The sequence below is a fragment of the Leptinotarsa decemlineata genome, unplaced genomic scaffold (assembly GCF_025532065.1).
Source record: "Leptinotarsa decemlineata unplaced genomic scaffold, Ldec_3_MD MMD2_tig00001621_RagTag_RagTag, whole genome shotgun sequence".
Classification (NCBI taxonomy): Eukaryota; Metazoa; Arthropoda; class Insecta; order Coleoptera; family Chrysomelidae; genus Leptinotarsa; species Leptinotarsa decemlineata.
Genome location: NW_027412566.1, coordinates 3801939 through 3822875, shown reverse-complemented (window position 1 = coordinate 3822875; position 20937 = coordinate 3801939). Strand labels below are relative to the sequence as shown.

Below are 20937 nucleotides of genomic sequence, written 5' to 3'. Positions count from 1 at the left end.
TCTCTCTTTCAGGTTCCCGTCTTCGGATAGCTTTCTCTGTATGATTTGGAGTGCTTCTTCGACCGGAACGTTGGTGTAAAGACTTTTCACGTCCAAACTAATTAGTTGATCTTTCTGTGTGACCTCAATTTACCCTATTAGTTCGACAAAATGCCTTGAATTCAAGGCATTTTGTCGGAAGTTTTAATCTTCCTCTTTGAAGATGATCACTTGGTGATCGAAACACGTGTCGAGGTGTTTCACAACTAAATTCTTCTAGTCTCTGGTGGGGGGGGGGCTACAAATTATCCCCCCCCTGAGTGAGTCCTTCATAAAAACCCTTTTTGGAAATGGATAGTTCGCGTGGAAATGTTTATTTCAGGATATGAAAGATACACATGTTGAAAATTGAGTTTCAAAAGAACTATCATTGAAATTGGTTATTTTTTCCTTTAGTTGTTTCCTAGTTTCATTAAAACACTCTGTGTATTATTCAAATCTACCTAGCAATTTGTAAAATAACAGCGGCTTGAGGGATACAAATGGCTAGTGAGCGGCTCTAACTCCCTCGTTTTCTTCAAGGTATCGACCAGTCTGTGAAATTCTATCTCCTAGTTAGGTATCCCTAGAGTGGTTACAATGGATCGATCACAATTTCCAAACACCAGCGTCATGCTAGTTGTCGGGTCAATGGCATGAGTCGAGCACCACGAGGAAACGCAAGTCTTCACGTTCACCTTCTTAAAGGAGGCTTCTTTCGTAACAACGAAAAAATTACGCACGAGAAGTGGTTCACCGGAGAAATAGAGAAATCGTACAAAGCAGGCGCTGAAGATGGAAGACATTGCGGGAGATAATGCCACATTTCATGGCAGTTGGAATTTCAAATCCGAAAGGTTATACCGTGGGAACAGTTTTTCGTATTTCTAAGTCTACAAGTACAATGATATTAATATTCTGTAGGAAATTAATAATATTGCTACGTCATACCTTGTTTTATTTCCGCAGAATTTTTACATCGAATACTTAGTCAATTCAATCGAAATGAACACCATTTGGATCAGTGCACTTTTGTCAGCGTAACACGAGTCGATCAATTCCGTCAACATAAGAATTGTGAGCTCGGGATTCGATGAAGTCGACGAAGTTTGTTTTTGCCTAGTCCTGATTGGCGAAAGTTCTACCGGTGATTATATCGAAGTGCTAGAGAAGATGGTAGTCGATTGGCGAGAGGTCTATAGAGTATGGTGGGTGAGGCAGAACTCCGAGGTGAATTCCAGAGCCATGTAATGAAACATCTGGACAACAACAAATTTGTGACGGACCTATTTCTGGACTTCTCACGCGCTTTCGACTGCCTCGATCATAAACTACTGGTTTCCAAGTTATCGAGATATGGTATCAGGGGAGTACCCCTGCACTTCCTAGAGTCTTTTCTAAGCAATCGAAAGCAAGTTGTGAAACTTAAACTCAGATACCTTACACATACCTCAAGGAGTTCCGCAAGGCTCGATCCTGGGACCATTTCTCTATGTAGTTTATGCAAATGACCTCATAAGATATCTCTACATTACTAACAACTTTAATATACATATGGAATGTTATGTCGATTTTTTTTTATTAGTCTGCGTGGGCACAATCTAACCTGCAGACTTTTTGATGGTACCTCCAGTGATATAGAAATGTCAACATCGGTTAAAATGCTGGGTATAACTTTTGACGCAAACTTAATCTGGACCCCACATATTGACAATTTATACACAAACTGAGATAATCGTGCTACTCTTTGAGTTTTATGGCAAATCATTGTAGAGAAGAGATGCTGCTGATTCTGTATCATGCTAATTTCCACTACCACCATATGGCATTTTGAACCGGGGAAATTGCTCCTCTGTAAATAGAATGTTTACTCTACAGAAATATGCCATATGAATATTGGCAAAACTAGGGTCTAGAAATTCGTGCAGACTTTTTTTTTAAATTAAACATTTCAACAGTGGCAGGGACCTATATCCTAGACGCCTGTGTGCACTTTTTTGAACAAAGATCTAGCAATATGGCTGAACGTTTACATAACTATGAAACTAGAGGAAAACAGTTGCTACTACAAGTACGCCATCGTACTGCCCTCTTTCACAAAAGTTATTAAGTGAATGGGTGCAAATTTTTCAACATTTTACCCGAAACTGTGAAAAACTGTAAAAACATATATGTATTTAAAAAAAAATGACAAAACAATTCATATTACAAAAAAATTGTTACTTTTGAAGAATTCCTCAACTAGAACTTGGAAGTTTTTTTATCTGTGTGACGGTTTATAAATCATTTATTTATTACTCATTGTATCTATATATACAGCTATATATAATCTGTTTTCCGTTAATAATAATATATTATGTAATGCGCCCATTGACGCCTTTCACGATAATTTTGTTGTAGTATAGATTTAACCCATTTGTATCATTGTGTACAACCTTATTGATTGAAATAAACTGGTATTATTATTATTATTATATTTAAGTGATTCCTTAAATTTACCATAAATTGACCAGATGTTTGTAAAATATGTAGTACTATCACATTCAACCTATCACCTTTACTTATTAAATTCATACCGCCTGTACCTAACTGTTTATAAACTCGAAGAGAAAATCGTAAAAAAGTTGTATTCTAGTTTTGGTCAAGTCAAAAACTACATCCTTCCATTCAAGTATTTCCTGAATGGCTTTTGTCGCGACCCTTTCTAGCTACCTGCCTTACCTGTTACAACACCTGTATCATTTGTATTAAATGTGTGTGCCTTTGAGACCAAAACTATTAACATAGGCGTACATCACAGAAATTTCAAGGCAACCATTGACTTTATTAATGATGAAATAGATTATGGTTACAGTGGCTCCCTCTCTGTTTGAGCTAATCAGTTGCAACTCCAGAAAATACCAGATTCTCAATCTATGTGAAATGTATATATTACATGAGCAAAATAATAAATTTGTATATTTTAGGGCAATAAATATTTAGCTTTTCAAAATGTTGGGAAAATTGATATAATAATCTTATTATTTGGTGAAAATTCATACATATGTATGTATGAAATTATGCAAAGGCATTTTCTTAAATTAATATTCTCTAAAAATGGTAGGAACCCCTCTGTTAGATTATACATCGAAACTCGTCTGTTGGACATACGACAGTTGTATTTTTTATGCTTTAGCACTAAATATCATACAAATAGACATACGGCATCGCTTCCTTCACATCAGTACCACAGCCGCCAATAAGATCAGTATATTACACCCCTAATGGTAAGGGTTGTTACACAAATATCATTTACAAACTTTGCGTCTAAACCCTACAACCGAATTCCTGAACATATAAAATCTATCTCAAATATCAATCGCTTCAAAAAAGAGTTGAAAGAGCATATTCTTCAAAGTCAGAGACTTGAACTTGTAGGTCTATTTGAGTAGATGGGAAAAAACATACGTACCTTTGCTATATTGTCCATTTACAATTCTGTAATACATACAATGTGTTCATATTTGTATGTATACATATGTATATATGGGCACCATCGTTTTGTGTATATATATATATCACATCCATTTTCAACATCCATATCGATTTCAACATGTTTTTATATATTATATTACTAGTACGCGTATTTTACAATTGAGATTTTATACTTAATTGTCAATTTAGTTTTATGTTTGTATGATTTTATATTTAAATAATATTATATGTCAAAACCAACAACTTTTTATATTTATACTTATATTTGTGATTTTATATTATCTTATGTGTTTTTATTTTCTTATTTAATTTATTTATATTCATAAATTAATTTATATTGAGTAGTTTAATTATATATACAAATCCCTTTTATATAATTCATTCTCATACTTCAATATTTATCATATATTAATGATTTTCCTTTGGATCTCCTTTTCACCACATACAAGCAACATCTGATGCTTCTGTGGTTTCTACGATGTTTATTCAACTGCATATATTACTTTAGTTATTTCTTTTTGTGATTTGAATCTCAATAAATATTAATATCATTTCAGAAAAGTCGTTGAAAACATCATGCAATCAGGCTTTGATCAAATATTCACCTCACTCCCCGTGACTTCAGATTCACACTCGAGTAATCAATGCCACTGACCTTCACTTTGCCTAAGCATGTTCTAAACAACGCTTCGGAACATACCCTCACGAATTGCATTATTTTCCAGGGTACTCAAGACGAACGAATCACGTTAACGACTTCAGAGGAGTCATCTGCGAGGAATATCAATTTCCCCGGCATCCGGCTCGTGGACGGACCGACGATATTGGCGGGACGGCTTCAAATTCGTCATAACGGACAATGGAGAAGTGTTTGCACGAACTCGAGAAAGTGAGTTTGTTTATTTGAGTTAAATATTTGATTTTTGGGCAGATATCAGGTACATCTGTACCTCTGCAAATATTGTTCTTGTTATGTGTAGTTCGATAACACTGAAAAGAATACCTTTCTCAGTCCCGACAGTAAAAGACAAATGAGTTCATTGGAGTATATTGATTGTGGTGGAGCACAGAGTTCCATTTGGACGATAAAACTGGAACGTCCGTTGTTCCACAGGGTTCCATATTAGAACATATCCCGTTTCTTATTCATATCATTCCAATTTCTAACTGAAGGTTATTAGATTCCATTGAAATATTCAATGAAAGATACAATGAAAAATGTTTATTTCACGACACTGTTATGGAGTTTCATCGAGTATCGGCCAATTCCGTCACATCTCATTGTTGTAATTACTTTCAATGACAATTTGATAAAAGTTTCTATTTCAACAAAACTTCTTAACTTTTGCATTATTCCAAATTTCTCATGGGCCACGATTGCTTGGAACACTAGTCATAACTGTAGTTTTATGGAGTGAGGGGGCTACCACTCAGTTTATTTCAGTCGTACTTCTGTAACAGAACCAAATCTGTGTGTGTGAATGGAAACATGTCTGACAATAAAACTATCAAGAATGGTGTACCGCAGGGATCCGTCCTGGGACCATTGCTATTCTTGATATATTTCAATGACTTCGGTCATTTTATGTCACCAGGTAAATGTGTTCTTTTCGCAGATGACACAACTCTAATAACGTCTCAGAAAAACATAATCGAATTACCATCAATTACTGATGATACTCTGAGACAGGCGTCTCTGTGGTTCACAACAAATCAGTTGAAATTAAACGAAAGCAAGACCCAGAAGGTATTGTTTACGACCTCAAATACTGAAACCACTGAAAATGGGGATGATAGTGCCAAACTACTAGGACTCACTCTTGATCGGAATTTATCATGGTATGCAAACATTGATGAACTGAGTAAGAAGCTGTGTAAGAGTATATTTGCTTTTCGACAGCTCAACAGAGTATTGTTTCTTGACGCACTGAGAAGTTCATATTTTGCTTTGTTCCACTCAGATATGAATTATGGCATAGTTTTGTGGGGTAATTCCTCTCACTCCACCAAAATTTTCAGACTTCAGAAAAAAGCAGTCAGAATATTGATGAATGCCAATTATAGAGATCACTGTAAGCTGCTCTTCAAAAAAATGGCTATTCCATATATTCCATCGCTATTCATATATAGTCAATTACTTGAAATCCATAAAAATAAATCAATCTATTCGCAGCATCAGGACATTCATCATCATGCTACAAGAAATGCAGATCTGTTCATAAAGCCTCGATACAAACTCACAAGGTCTATTGAAAATTCATTGAATATCAATCTCTACATGAATCTTCCTAATTCGTTCAAAGTGCTCAAACAAAGCTCCTTCAAAAACAGAGTCAGAACTATTCTCCTGGAAAACTGTTTTTATAGTACTCAGGATTATTAAGTACTTCAATTATGCCGATTTAGATTTGATTTTATTTCATCTGATATGTGAAGCTCATGTTTATTCATAATATTTGTTTTTTGACACTTGACTGATTATTGTAATGTTCAAAATCATTTTTCATTCTATTCACAATTCATGATTCAATATTTTTAACTTGTGACTAGTTTTTTTTGTTCTATGTATATTTTAACTGACTTGCAACAAACATTCAAGTGTGAAGTTGTCAAATAAATATATCTATCTATCTATATCTATCTATCCATCTAATTGTTTACAATTGATCAGGTTACTTTTTTCATAGAATTTCAATACCATTGCCATTCAATTTTCTACTTTCCAGCTGGACCATTTTCGACATGGCGACCACTTGTCGACAACTAGGCTTCCAAGGCGGAACCTTCTACAGCTGGATGAATCGACAAATGCCTCTGAAGCCTCGCCTCCTCTACGAACAACCTAAATGCTCGGGAACCGAAAGCTCCCTACAAGACTGCCAATGGGACACTAGACAACTTGGATCCGGAGTATGCGACTACCACCCCGACCTCGGAGTAGAATGCCTGCCCCGACACGACAAACCCCTACCCTTCTGGAGGGGTCTCCGCTTCGAAAACGCATTGAACGATAAAAAACTCACCCTCGACAACACACTGTTCCTCCCGGAGTCCCGATCGAGGCTCCGGTACGTTAATGTACAGTACGCGGGAGCGGGACGTGATCAGAACACCACCAGTGCTTTGGACGTCACGGGAGTGCCTCCCACGGTGGACTACTTGGAGGTATTCAGCTCTGCCTACAACGGGATCAACGTCACCAACCCCGAGGCGCCTGTGAGAATAAACAACTGCAAGATCACGAATAACAGAGGCTACGGTATATTCATCAACTCCAGCTACGGGCTGGCGCACATAGAGGGGTGCGTGGTGAATGAAAACGGTGGGGACGGCGTGAGATTCGTCAGAGCTGAGGAACGCCCTGACGAACGAGCTGACAGATACGGCTACAACGATTTTTGCCAGCTGGCGATCGCGTCGAGCCAGACGTTCCCCTTGCAGCTGTACGCTGAGCAAACTCTTTTTTTAAACAGGGAAGTAACTTGCAGCAAGGCCTTCACAACTAGATACGGACATGTACTGACTCTTCAGTTTATTAGAGCTGTTACAAGTCGGAACGACAGCGCCTCTATTGAGATCTTCGACGGCTCCACTTTGAACCACAGGATACTGAACAAGTTCTCGATAAGAAACAACACGAGGCCGCAGACGATAGCGAGCACGGGTAACCAGATTTTCATCAAATTTCGAGCAGACCCCGCCTCGGACGTGGTGATCTTCATGCGGATACTCTCAGGGCTGAGAAAAACCTTTGATCTAAACGTCAGCAACTCTGATATATCCGAGAATATTGGGAGAGGTGTGGCGATCGACAATCTCAGATCACAGATCCACGTGCATAAGAGTTCTGCGTCAAAGAACGAGCATGTGGCTGGAATCCATGTGACGAGCGGGGCAGGTGACGTTAACGTAACGGAAAGCAGGGTTTCCTTCAACGAAGGCGATGGAATCAACATCACCTACACTGGTGGTAACAGAAACATTTCCAGGTCGTCCATAAGCTCTAACAAAGGTTACGGCGTAGCTATTTGGTTAAACGACACCGCAGAGACTGAGTATATCTTCGTGAACCAGACCACGGTCGTCCAGTATTCGGAGATCTACAAAAATTTGGACATTGGAGTGTTGCATGGCAACTATTGCGGAGAAGCGTTGTTCAACTTCACGGAAAACTCATTCAAAAACTGCCTGAGTGACGCTCTGGAAATTATCTCCTGTTGGAGACAAACTGAAGTTCTCACTAAGCTGCAGATTGGTCACAATAAGTTCCTGGGGAACGAGAGGATATCCTTGAAAATTTCACCAGCTGTCAACCTCCAGGCTAACATAGAATACAACCACTTCAGACAGGGCACCTTCGGGGGGTTGCTCATAAAGAACAAGCCTTTGGAAGAGTTCAACGTTCTCAGAAACGAAATTACCGTTCAGCAAAACTATTTCTTGAACAATTCTGGAACCTTTGTGGTCAACCTAGGAATTTCACCCTATGCTGAAAGACAGTACTTACTTTTTACACGAAACTTCGTGAAGAGCAACAAAATCAGTGAACCCTTCCAGATGGAAGACGGAACCGTTTCTAACCTCAACCCCAGAAGCAGGGTGGCAGCGCCCGTAGTTGTAGGCTCCAGTAACATCGAAATATTCAGGAACATAATAGAGAACCCGGACTCCAAATACGAAATCGGAAGCCACTTCGAAGATCAGAGTAAAACGATCAACTGCACCTTCAACTGGCTCGGGTTTGGAAATGACGAGAATATATCTTACAGGATCTTCCACCGTTACGATAGATACAACTTAGCCAAGATCATATTCATCCCTTTTCTTTTGCACAACACGAACCCGTTGACGTCGAGGATAAACGCGAACCAATTCTACGTGCCAAAATTTTCCTCTGGAACTTCTGATAAGATTGGAGGAGAAATCGAGGGAGAAGAGTTCATAGCTAGAGGGGAATATGTCGTAACGCGAGATATAACGATCAGGCCTGGGGGGAAGCTGACTATAGAGCCAGGTGTTACCCTTCGCTTCCCTCCATCCATCGGAATGATGGTGGGCGGGCGATTAGAGGCCAGGGGAATAGAACCAGGAAGTATCAGGTTCACTTTGAAGGAAGAACTCATTCACGCGCCCGATAATATCACTTACGATACCGAGACTGAAAAATACGATTCGCAAACCGAACTTCTCGTAATAGAACCTAAAGTTCCTATCAGGTTGTTGGGTGGGGAAAGTGAAACTGAAGGTCGGTTGCAGTTAAAGGTGAACGATCAATGGGGAACTGTGTGCAATTATGGATGGACCATGAAAAATGCTGCACTAGTTTGTCAGCAACTGGGATATGTTTTGAATCCAGATGATTGGTGAGTAAACTTACCTTTTTTGATCTCGATCAGTAACATACAGTAAAATACTGTAACAGTTACAGTAAAATACTTATTGCATCTTTTAAATTTAATGTATCTTTTGATCTTCTCATAATTTCACGTCTCAGCATATTTACACTTCTACAGGAGGAGGATATAAAAAATTTCTTTTATTTTGGGTTCTTAGACAGTTATTTTCCTGACTATAAAAATCCACTTCCAATATGGCGCCCAACGTGGGGCATTTATTGATCACAGATGTACGGTTAAAGTTTCAATTTAATTGGTATACATTTTGGTTGGCACTTATTATCCAATATGTTTCATTATGGTCCTTTGTAAACTGTATCGAAGAATTTGATTGAACTTTTTTAATAAATTTTTAACGAATTCCTATAATTTAATATATAATATTCCTTATAATGTGAGTGATGAAGAATTTTTAACAAGACATGTCGAGGATGAACGTAGTTGTGGCCGGGGACATGATTGCCTATCCGTGCTCTTTCACTTTTGTTTGAGACAGTGAAGTGGAGTCAAGAAGAGCTAAGACTCGATATGAAGGCTCAGAAAGATTCTCCAAGTTGTCTTTTCTCGATAACTCTTCATACTTTTCCGATAGCAAATATCCTTCAGGAACCGACTTGTTGTTGTTCTGTTTCCTTCGGGAATATTTTCTTGAGCGTTTGGCTTCTGCAAACAGAGTCAAGCTAAGGCCCTGTGCATATCTAAAAGAACCTGTAAATATAATTAGCGAGAAATTCTGAAATGTGCAGCTGTTTATTTTCTACCATCTTCTCTTTGGTTGTTATTTGTACTTTTGTTAGTGCAAGTTTTTTATTCATACTTACAGTATATCTGACTTATATATTTCAGGAATCTAGAAAGGAGCGAGATACCCTCAGCTGGAACTACCGAAAACGTAATACTGTCCAACATCCAATGCGACGACTTCGACTTGGACGTCACGAAGTGCCGCTCAGAAACCTCCAGTGATTTCTTCAACTCCTGTACCCACGAAAACGACGTAGGTGTGAGGTGTTACAAAACCTCTTGGGCAGGCGTTCGTTTCAGCTCCTTGGCGGAAAGAACCGACATCCAGTTCCTCACCATAGAAAAAGCCGGGTTGTTGGACTACGCGACCACTTCATTCAAGCCCGCACTGCAGCTCGACTTCGGGCGTCAAAACTTCGAGAACATAAAAATCACAGACAACTACTTCCACGGACTTGGTATAATGTATTCGGATATCTTCTCCGAATCGGTGAACATCATTAAGAACTCTGATTTTTCCAACAACAAAGGAGCGGGACTGAGCCTCAAACAACTCGGGTTAACTTTGTACAACAACAAAATTGAAAATAACTTCATCGGTATCGAACATAACCCTATTTTCTCAGGAGTGCAGCAACGAGAGCTTGCGGGCTGGTTTACCAAAAACGATGACGAGAACTACTACAATCCCTTCGCGATTCCTCACAACTTGGACCAGAACGTGGTGGAGCTGCAAAGGGGCGAAACTAAATACCTGGTTACGTCTAAAGTGGTCGGTGACAGTATATCCCGGTCCTACAAGATAAGGTGCGATCCCGGATGGGTTCTGGGACTTCAGCTCTTGAATCCGATTGAAAACAGAAGCACGGAGAGTATCGTTATTCATGACGCGTTATCGGCTTCCTCCAACTCGAATTTCTACGTTCTTAAAAGAGACCTAACCGTTTTTCCTACGACCTCAAGTGCTCACGGTATCGTACTTGACTATACCAGTGGAAACAACGCCCTTGGTGGGACTGTCATAGTCGTGAACCCAGTGAAGGCGCCTATCCAAAACATCTACAACCGTATAGTAAAAGGGCCAGTTCCAACCTTGAGTGCTACACGTACTACAATCAGGAAAAACACGTTCGGGGTCCATGCTTCCTACTACAACAGGTACCTGGACGAACTGGGCAATCATTTTTTGAGGAAGGCCAACGAGTCGATGAAGTTTTTGAATTGCGAGATCAGTCATAACCTAAAAGAGGCCGTATTCGTTCACTCTCCGTATTGGGATTTGCACACGAGCAATATATCCGAAGTCACGTTCATGTTCAACAAGACCACCATTGCTGATAACGAGAAAGGAATCTATCAGTTTTCCAGAGATATGAGATCTTCCAACAACTTGTTTCACTACGTGTTTCAGGATAATACAATCGAGAGCAATAAAGGTAAGTTCAGCGTAGTTAAGAGGGTCATAGTTACGACCGCACCGGGGGGCCTGGGGGGTCGGTTAGGCCCCCCAGACGTACCCTGGCGTTGGATGCGATCGGGTGTGGAGGGGTGGATTTTCGGGAAATCCTTGCGGGTACCGCCCCTCACCCCACACCAACAGGATTTCGCAGGGCTTCCTCCCGCTCACCGAACCCGGAATTGCTTCCTTACATCTACTTAGTGTGGCTAACCAAGAGACAGGACCATCGGCAGCGTTCGACCGAACGTTCGTACAAGTTAACTAAGCTCCTCTTTCGCCAGAGAGTGCTCGCGTCGCATACCTGCCCCCGCCAACCATGCCAAATCAATTGGGAATATGGTCCCGGAAGTGGCCGGCCGGGGTCCTAAGCTCGGATACTAGTAGCTCCGTCCAACCAGGTTCCGACACCTCAAGCGTCTGCCTTGGTGTCCTCCAAGGCTAGACTCGGATACTAGAGCCCGGAAGGACCGCAAGCCCCGACACCTCGAACGCTTGGATCCGTACAGAAGCAGGCGAGGATCACGGAACAGCATAAGCCGTCCAGTGCCTCATAATGGGGCTGCAATGCACCCATGAATGGATTACCGCAGCCCTGTATCCCTTTACCCGCTAGCGGAGCCGCTGCCCCTAAGAGGCCAACGCCAGTTGGAGATGAGGCTCACTAGACTTCAGCCGCGAGCGGGCACTCACCTCCCCCCTAGAATTCATGTTAGGAAAGTTCCCTTTCCAACGTTTGATGAGTAACCGTCGAGGACTCTCACGAGCATCCTCTACCACACATCATATGTCGAAGATGTCGCGCCCATTACCCGTGTAGGTGCGGGATAGGGCGGTTCATCAACAACTTTTGGGTGTACGCCGTGTGGTCTGCACCGCATACCCTTACGTTACCCCAAGGGGCACTCATGTTAGGAAAGCTACCTTTTCAGCGTTGGATGAGTAACCGCCGAGGGCTCTTGCGAGACACCTCTCCCACACATCTAGCTTGAAATCGGCCAACGCCTGTTGCCCGCAGATGCGGGATAGGGTGGTTGACCGATAACTTTACTGGGTGAGTGCCGTGTGGTCTGCACCGGGGGACTGTCAAACACCCATAAGAGAGATACAGTGATCCCCCGCCACTCACTCACTTGAAAATGTGGAAATGTTCTCGTCAACACTTTTCTTCCTACGCCACTACAATAACATCTTTGGATGTGTTCATGACGTTAATAATGAATTGTGTGTTACGGCATGTAAGACACTATTTCCTGTTAGTGCCTTACATTTCACTAGCCTCCTTTTATAAATTTTAATCTGAAAATTTAAGACGTCATTGGGAGATTCATTATAGTTCGTTCAGTATTGTCTGAGAGTAAAAGAATTTCAAGAATGCAAACATGTCGCTACATCAAAGAAAGCAACATAGTCGTCTCAAGCAAATAGCACTGCAATTCACCCACAAAATCATTGAGATATGTCTACCCTCTATATCCCTTGAGGATGCCGCTGACGAGCCATTAAAATAGGGATATGTGACAAAGAACGCGAAAACACCGACAAAGAATGCGAAAATACCGCCAAAAGAACCGCTCGATATTTTTTCTGATATTACGTTCAAGATAATATTAACAGGCGTCGGACTGGGGGTATTAATATAAATTTTTCATTGATATATTCTGTATGATGAGAAGATACTAGTTTTGTTTAAATATTTTATTTTGGGAAGGAAATTTTATATTTGAAATAGTTTTTAATTATTTAGAATTGTTATCTTCTACAGATCAATAAAATAATCAGAATATTAAATTTACAAATAAATGCAAATGTAGAATTCCCGAACAAGTAGCTTCCATGTTGTATAGCTGTTTATTCAACGCGCTCTCGAAGTAAACTGAAGAATATCACGAATAACCCCGCTAAAAAGCCAAGTCGGTCTCATATCTATTTATACCGCCTTCAAAAAAACAATGTTTTTTCAATCCCCTTCAACTAAATACCTATTTGTTGGAGAATGTCTTGGTTACTACTGGACATATTTTAACATTTGTCACAGTAGATTTGTTATTTTGTGGGTTTCGCTTCGTGTTCTGTGTATTTTATCCCCATAAGGACGGAGCGAAACCCGAGAAAACAGCTCATCATACTTTATCCGTGAGAATCTTCGAGTTAACATATATATAGTCTCTTTCATTTCTGAACAGACAATAAATTATCAAAAGGAAATAATAATTTTTCAAAAAAAAAGTATAAGGTCATTTATATATATAATGAAACCAGAACGTCAAAGTTGATCAAGCTTTCATTAAATAACATTGAAGTTCTCACCAACTTACCTGCGCTTATTAAGACAGAACTCCATCTATCTAGATTTTCATGATGCCATCCATGTCATGCCATTTTCGTCACAGATCTCCTCATTGTTCCAATATACATAATACTACAAATGTAGGGCGTATTGTGTTCACTCTGACTCGCAACGGTCCCTTTCTCTCCTTTGGTGTTGTTCTCAGACAGCCTTGATTTTTCTAAGTGGACTGTATACGAAGGTTATAAAAAATGGATTTGGTGATTATTTTTCCCGTGCATCAGAAATCTAGTTTTAATATAGGGGCCCAACGTGGGGCACTGTGGACCATTGACGTTGCTACCAACGTTTCAAATGATCTTATAATGAAATTATTCAAATGATTTTCAGGAGGAGGATTGGACATGTCTCTTCCCTACGTGTGGCAGTACAACGAAAACTTCACCCACTCCATTTACATGGACAACAACACTTGGTCCAACAACAAGAATTTCGAAATCACCGTCGACGGGCACTTTGCTGTTGTCAACATCACCAACAGCGTCTTCCAGGACAATAACTGCAAGAAAGGCCTGCTGGCATTAAAGGGCATGGAGAAAAAATTACTGATAATGAACAACAAGTTCGTCAACAACAATGGCCTCTACGTCGTGGAGTTCAGCTCGAACAGCCAGAGCGAAATAATCGGAAGCGTGCCAGCAGTGTTCACATATAACGAGCTGAGGAACAACAAATACTTTTTAAGAGCAAGAGGAGGGGTGTTACAGTTGGACAGGGAACTCACTTGCGTGGTTGGATTCAGAGGCATTCAGAAAGTCAGAGTCAATAGGAATCTCTTTTCCGGCAACAGCCTTGACTATCACTTACTGGCGGGAATAAAGACTGCGAAAATCAACAACTTCCTCGACGTGGCGGAGAACTGGTGGGGCTCCGATAACGAGAAAGAAATAAAGAGCAAGATATTCGATTTTGACGATTGGAACGATCACGCCATCGCCCAGTACAAACCCTACTTGTTGGAGGACAACTTCCAATCCAGCTACTCGGCTACGTTTTCAGTTAACTCCACCATCGACTTGGACGACTTAGGAGGGAGGATCTATGAAGATTTGAGGTTGACCAATAGGGGGCGGCCTTATCTTGTACATAAAGACATCACCGTGATGCCCAATGTGACCTTGACGATTATGCCTGGAGTTGTGATGGAGTTTGCGCCCAATGTAGGGATACTCGTCTTGGGCGTTTTGAACGCCAGAGGGTTTGCAGGAAGTGAGATTGTCATGAGGCCTGTTTCGGTTTCTGAAAATTTGATGAAAGATGAAAGGGGTGTTTTGGATATTAGAGAGAAAAGGGAAATCGAGCAGTTTTACGGTCAAGAAGCAATTAGGTGAGTTATAGTCTATTAATTTTGAAGAAAATCAGTGAAAGGCCTATGTTTGTACACTAACTTGGCGCACAGAGCTAACATTTAAAATAACCTTGCAAAATAAAAAAAAACACGATTATGATACGACAATGAAGCACGTTCTAGATAAATTAATTTCCGAGACTCTAACGATTCTCGATGATTTGTGGAAATGAACATACATTATGAATTCAACAAAATATATTTGAATTATCATTCCAGTGCGATATCAAAGGTGTTCCATATATATAATCGGAAAATGAGGAATCGAAAATCCTAAAACTGGTTAAACCTGTAGTGAAAAGAATGATAGTCAGCCATGCTAATTATCGACGATGCTTATTATCAATCTCGCTAGCATGATTTTCATGTTTGTTGTCTTGAAACAATCAGTAAAATTTCAAACACTTTTTCTATATACCAATGGCCTTCAAGATGAGGCAATTAGGTTCAGAATCACCAAGGTCTGCCCTCAAGGTGGGGTACTATTACTCTCCTTCTGTGGTCGCTCCTGATGGATAGTCTGTTTGATGCCCTCAGCAGAAGAGAAGTAGATCTGCAAGTTTATGCAGATGACCTTGGTAGCTTGGCAAGGTCCACATCGGGAGGGGTAGCTTGTTATATCCTCCAGAGTACGACGGACGTTGTTCACAGTTGGTGTCAAACTCTCTAACCTTCAACCTACAATTTTTAATCGATGAATAACAAAATATTGGGTACAACAAGGCAATATTAGATCTGCTGCCAACAGCAAAATTGGATTGGTTCCACTAGGTTTATTTCATAGCGTAATGGATGACGTGAAACTGATTTTATTTCATTTGAATTTGAAAACCTAATCGCTCAAGCCCTACCATAAATCTTGTTCCAGGCTTTGCAAGAGCCGCAGCTGCATAGAAAACGACGAAGGCCCCATAAACGAAGGCTTCCTCGAGTACTTCAACGGAACTACCCTCCAGTGGATACCGATGTGCGATTCAAGGTTCACCGAGCGCAATGCCCAGGTGGTATGCAGAGAGCTCGGACTTGACCCGCTGAGCGCGTTTTTCGAATTCGGAGAGCGCATCGACTTCCACAGCAACTCCCTGTCGAGGATCTGGACCTGGCCCGAACCTTTGCAGTGCACGGGAACCGAAAGAAGGTACGAAGACTGCCCGATAAGGCTGAACGGGCAGCAATTCGGACACAGACACCGATGCGAGTGGAACTCGAAGTTTGTTTTCATCCACTGCGATCGGTTCAAGAGTAGTACCAGCTATTGGGGAGGGGTAAGATTCACGGACGCAGAATTCGAACAGCAGCTCTACAATCACAGGATACATGACATCCACACGCACAGTACGATCAAGGCGCACGAATCCACGCTGCAGTATGTGAAAATTACGGGAGCGGGAATTTTGCACAATGAGAAGTCCTCAGCCGTACAGAGCATCATCAAGAGCCCTACGATAAGCTACGTGGAAATAAATAACTCAGCGTCGCACGGCATCGACCTGATATCGCCCACCAACACCATGATTCTGCTTCGAAACGACATACAAAACTCTTTAGGGGCAGGAATAAACATTCTCTCTCTATCCGGAGAAGGAAGGGAGTCTGAGGAGTCCAGCTTCAACCCTTTGAAGGGGCTGAACGTTCCTTACCACTTGTTCGGCCTCGTTGACATTTGCGACACCCACAAGGAAATAAGGATCCAGGAGAGAATCTTGCTTTACTACAAATATGACAACCACCCGGTAAACTGCATCAAAATATTCCGAAGCGATTTCAATATCAAGCCGTTAGGATTGAGGCTTCTGCAGTTCGATTTGTTTAATTCCACCACAAAGTACGGGATACCGGACTTTCTGGAGATGTACGACGGCGACATCTACAACGTGTCGTCCAAAGTTATTGACAGAGTCACGATGACAACTAATAATGGAAACAGATTGTTCCGATCCACGCTGCCCAGCTTGAGTGTGAAATTGTTTGCTAATGGCGCTTCTTCTGATCATGGATTCATCGCGGAGGTTGTTACTTTGCCGATATCGGCAATTGGATTCAGTAAGTTACAAACTCACGTATTTTTAGTAAATGAGCTATGAAAAAATATCCCTCTCTTGAGCCCAACATTCCTAAGTGATGCAGTCATACAAATGTTTGCAAAAAATACCCTCCTGGCTAATTAAATGAAGGATAATAAATGCGCATGCTTCCTGTTCCGGTTTTGTTCACGAGAGGGTGCTATCACTGGTTCAATGTAGTTAAAATGACTGCAAACGAGTACCAAATGGCTTAGATGCCTACAGATTGGTGGTTTGATAGATGCGTTTTCGTTTCAGAAAATCTTATAGACCAAACATGTTCAAAAGTTGCCAGACGGTCTTGGCATTAGTCAAAATAACTATTTATATCAGTTGCCAACTGATCTATGACCTATGTTGCCTACATTAAAGTGTTTCTTTGAACTGAATACGTGAGGCGGTTGCAAAAACCCGCGAAATTGTTTATTGACTATTATTCTGTGAAATGAATCACAATTCATATCATTACGTTGAAAAATTCGCAAATCTTCTTCCTGGGCGTCTGTATGAGTCTTCACCAGTATATAGACATCATAACGGGTGATTTTTCGAGAGGTATAGGATTTGATTTTCAAAACAACACAAAAAAAATCAAGAAAATTTATGAAATCTTTATTGGAATCGATACAACGATCAATATAATTTAATGTTTGAAGATGATTTCATGCAAATGTTGTCCGCGGCTCCGCTTTAGATGGCCCATGCGCAAGGTCCAATTTTGGCACACTCTCTCTAACATATCGACCGGTATTTCACGTATAAATGTTTCAATATTGGCTTCCAGAGCGTCTGTCGTCTGTCTGTCACGATCTAGGCGACCAATAGACGAACCCCAAACGTGAGATAAACTGTTCACCGAAGGCGGCTCTTAATTGGGCCATTGTTTCGCGTGCCGTGTGGCATGTGGTACTGTCTTGTTGAAACCACATGTCAGGCATTTCCAATTCTTCCATTTTGGGCAACAAAAAGTCGTCAATCATCACACGGTAGCGCTCGCCATTCACAGTAACGTTCCGGCCATTGTCGTCTTCGAAGAAGTACGTCTCGATGATGCCACTGACCCATAATCCACACCAAACAGTGACTTCTTCGGGATGCTTCGGGAGCTCTTGCGATGCTTGCGGCTGGTCTTTACTCCAGTTGCGGTAATTTTGCTTGTTAACGTATCCATTCAACCAGAAATGAGCCTCGTCGCTGAACACAATTTTTCGATAAAAATGTGAATCTTCCTCCAACTTTGCCAGCGCCCATTCACCAAATGTTAGACATTGTGGGAGGTTGTGTGGCTTCAATTCTTACACCAGCTGTATCTTGTAAGGTTTTACACCCAAATCCTTTCACAAAATTTTCCACGTAGTGGAGTAACAGAGGCCCAATTGCTGCGAACGGCGGTGAATCGACTTTTCACGGTCATCACGAACACTGGCGGATACAGCCGCAATATTTTCTTCGGTCCTCACTCTACGTATGCGTGTTGATGGTTTAATGTCCAATAATGTAAACTGGGTTCGAAATTCAGTCACAAGCTTCCGAATAGTTCCCTCCGTAGGCCGACGAAACTGCCCATAAATTGAGAGAAGTGCACGATGCCCTTTCTTCACCGAGCATGAATTTTGATAATAAAATTCAGTAATTTGCAAGCGTTTTTCATTCGTAGGTCGATTCATGGTTAAATTATAGACCAAACTGAATAAGTTTGACAATGACACAAGACACGATTCACGCGTGATCTGTCAAAAACAGTGTTGCCAAAAAGATACCAGCAAAAAAATCACTCATTACAGTAGGTGTGCTGTGAAAATGAAAACGAGATGCATGTAGAACATTTTCCTGTGTAAGGAAACTTGTATTTAGTGGCCCTAGAAGTATCTGGGTGAGCAGACTCACCCAGAGTAGAATCCAGTCTAGCTTTTATATTAGTTGGGCTGAGGTCTTTCAAATAAAAGTATTGTTCCACTTAACAATGACCAATTTTCTCCATATTCACTAATTCACCAAAAAAGTTCGCTACTGAAGCCTGCCAAACAAATACTTAACAACGCGGCGTCTTCAAACTTGAAACACACGCTTTTTATATTGTGTACTTTCTAATACCCTTATATTTTTCAAACAACTAACGCCATCTCTAGGTCAGGCCAGGTACATCTGGGACCACCCTGGTATGTTTGTTCGTTATTATTCGATGTTCGTCGTGTTATTAGTCCGGGAAGTAGTTATCATATTCCATGATGGGTGACAGATCTTTGAAAAAATATTTATTTGATTTTAAACAATTTGAAATATTGACAGTGGTAGTTTCAATTGTAGTAACTATGAATTTGCCTTTTGATAACATGTAGTTTCATTTTTTGCAGATCGGGATGTGCAACACAATATAACCCGTTCAGTTATCAACAACAACGTTCAAAGCGCTTTGCTTTACATGGCGTCTGGAGAAGTGAATCCCACAGTGACGATAGAAAAAAACCAATTCAAAAACAATTGTAGGAAGCTATACGGTAATTTCACGACCTGTAAGGCAGCTGTGGAAATGGATGTTCAAAATACCCAGTCGATATTTTTCAGGGTAGGTGTATAAGATATTTCAAATGATGACCGTTGATGACCGTTACCTACGTTGATTTTCTGTCTGACGCTCTGTCTAAGAGTTTGCAAGTTGACTCTGTGTACACTGATTTCTCCAAAGCTTTCGACAAAGTTAATCATGAGCTATTGATCCATTGAAAATATATAGAGTGTGTTGATTGTGAAACACAGTATGTAATTTCTGTTTCTAGAGCAATCTGGTGGAACAAAACCAAGGTGGACTATACATAAAAGCTGATTCTCGAGGTTCGGCGACTTCTCTAAGAGGACTCATCCACAACAACCTCTTCGTGAACAACTCCAACCTACCCACGGTCTACGTGGAAGGTAGAAAGTCGTCCCCGTACCAGGAAGTTACGATATATCGTAACTATTTCACAAGAAACGTAGCGCCATATCACAATAATATCGTTCTGAAGCAAGTAGTGTCTAATTTCACTTACAACTACGTGAAGAGGAACATTGGCTTTCAAAATTTGGAAATATCTGGATTCGACAGGGTCAGGCTGAATATTTACCAGACTACGACTCATAATGGCTTCTACCAGTAAGTAAAGATCATTCGTCAACTTATTCATTGGAGAACCTTTCAATATTTCATTGTGAGCAAATTTCACACTGTAGATCAGTAAGGAAGTGTTATCACTCGTTTTGGGTCCATGCAATTTGATTGATATATAAATTATGTTGATCAAGGGCCCCAGAGAATATCCTTGCAGTACACCTACCGATATTCTGACTTATTTTACTGAAATTGGAGTCTTTTATTATAACATATAACAATTTTATAATAATATTATTTAATATTACTGGAGTTGTATCCCTGCACAAGAATCTACACCAGAAAAACGAGATAATGTCTCGCGATGCGCATTTCGCTAACCAAGTTAGCGTCATCAGATGAATTAAAGTAACTTAAACTAACTACTAACAGCTGTTGTCATCTCCCAATGATGCCAAGTTGGTTTAGCGAAACGCAAGTCGAATGGCTATACGTACCTTTGTTCTGGTGTATGTAAAGTGTTCATTTTACGCAAGAAGTTCCATTCTACTCATGAATTATTTGAATAAAATATGAACGAACGAAATACTTTAAATGCTTACTTATGACAGTGTTGAAAACCACTTTATGTTTTAGTAACTTCGCAGAGAATCGGGACAGCAGATCTACCGTGGTGGCAGGAACTGCAGGTCAACACTATGTCGACAACATTTTCTTTGATCCTGATAACGACTACGAAATGGTTACAGTCAACAGATCTCTGTAAGTATCATTCAGAATCCAGTAGCTTAGTTTTGACTGCTATATTCTTGCAATTTTTTTGGCAGATCGGATATATATTTATAATTTGTAAAACCATTTTCTTATGAGACGACAACGAATTCAACTTCCATTGTTCGGGCTTCCATCGTCTGGAAGTCCGAACTAATGAAATTCAACAACAAATTCGGTAAAAACTCAACAAAGAAATTCCGTACGATCCCAGACGCTGAGCAAGCTC

At 40.6% G+C, this 20937-nt stretch overlaps 1 protein-coding gene across 2 annotated transcripts in view; it reads left to right on the top strand.

The window, feature by feature from the left end:
* The window catches only part of bark (C-type lectin domain-containing protein bark beetle), a 57468-nt gene that overhangs the window by 23485 nt on the left and 13046 nt on the right, over positions 1–20937 (top strand). For both annotated transcript variants that reach the window (XM_023166741.2, XM_023166739.2), the window contains exons 2-9: positions 4218–4381; positions 6219–8855; positions 9735–11068; positions 13769–14765; positions 15655–16829; positions 19204–19415; positions 19627–19982; positions 20574–20699. In XM_023166741.2, the coding sequence (XP_023022509.2) occupies positions 4218–4381; positions 6219–8855; positions 9735–11068; positions 13769–14765; positions 15655–16829; positions 19204–19415; positions 19627–19982; positions 20574–20699 (7001 nt within the window). The remainder of the gene's footprint in view (positions 1–4217; positions 4382–6218; positions 8856–9734; positions 11069–13768; positions 14766–15654; positions 16830–19203; positions 19416–19626; positions 19983–20573; positions 20700–20937) is intronic.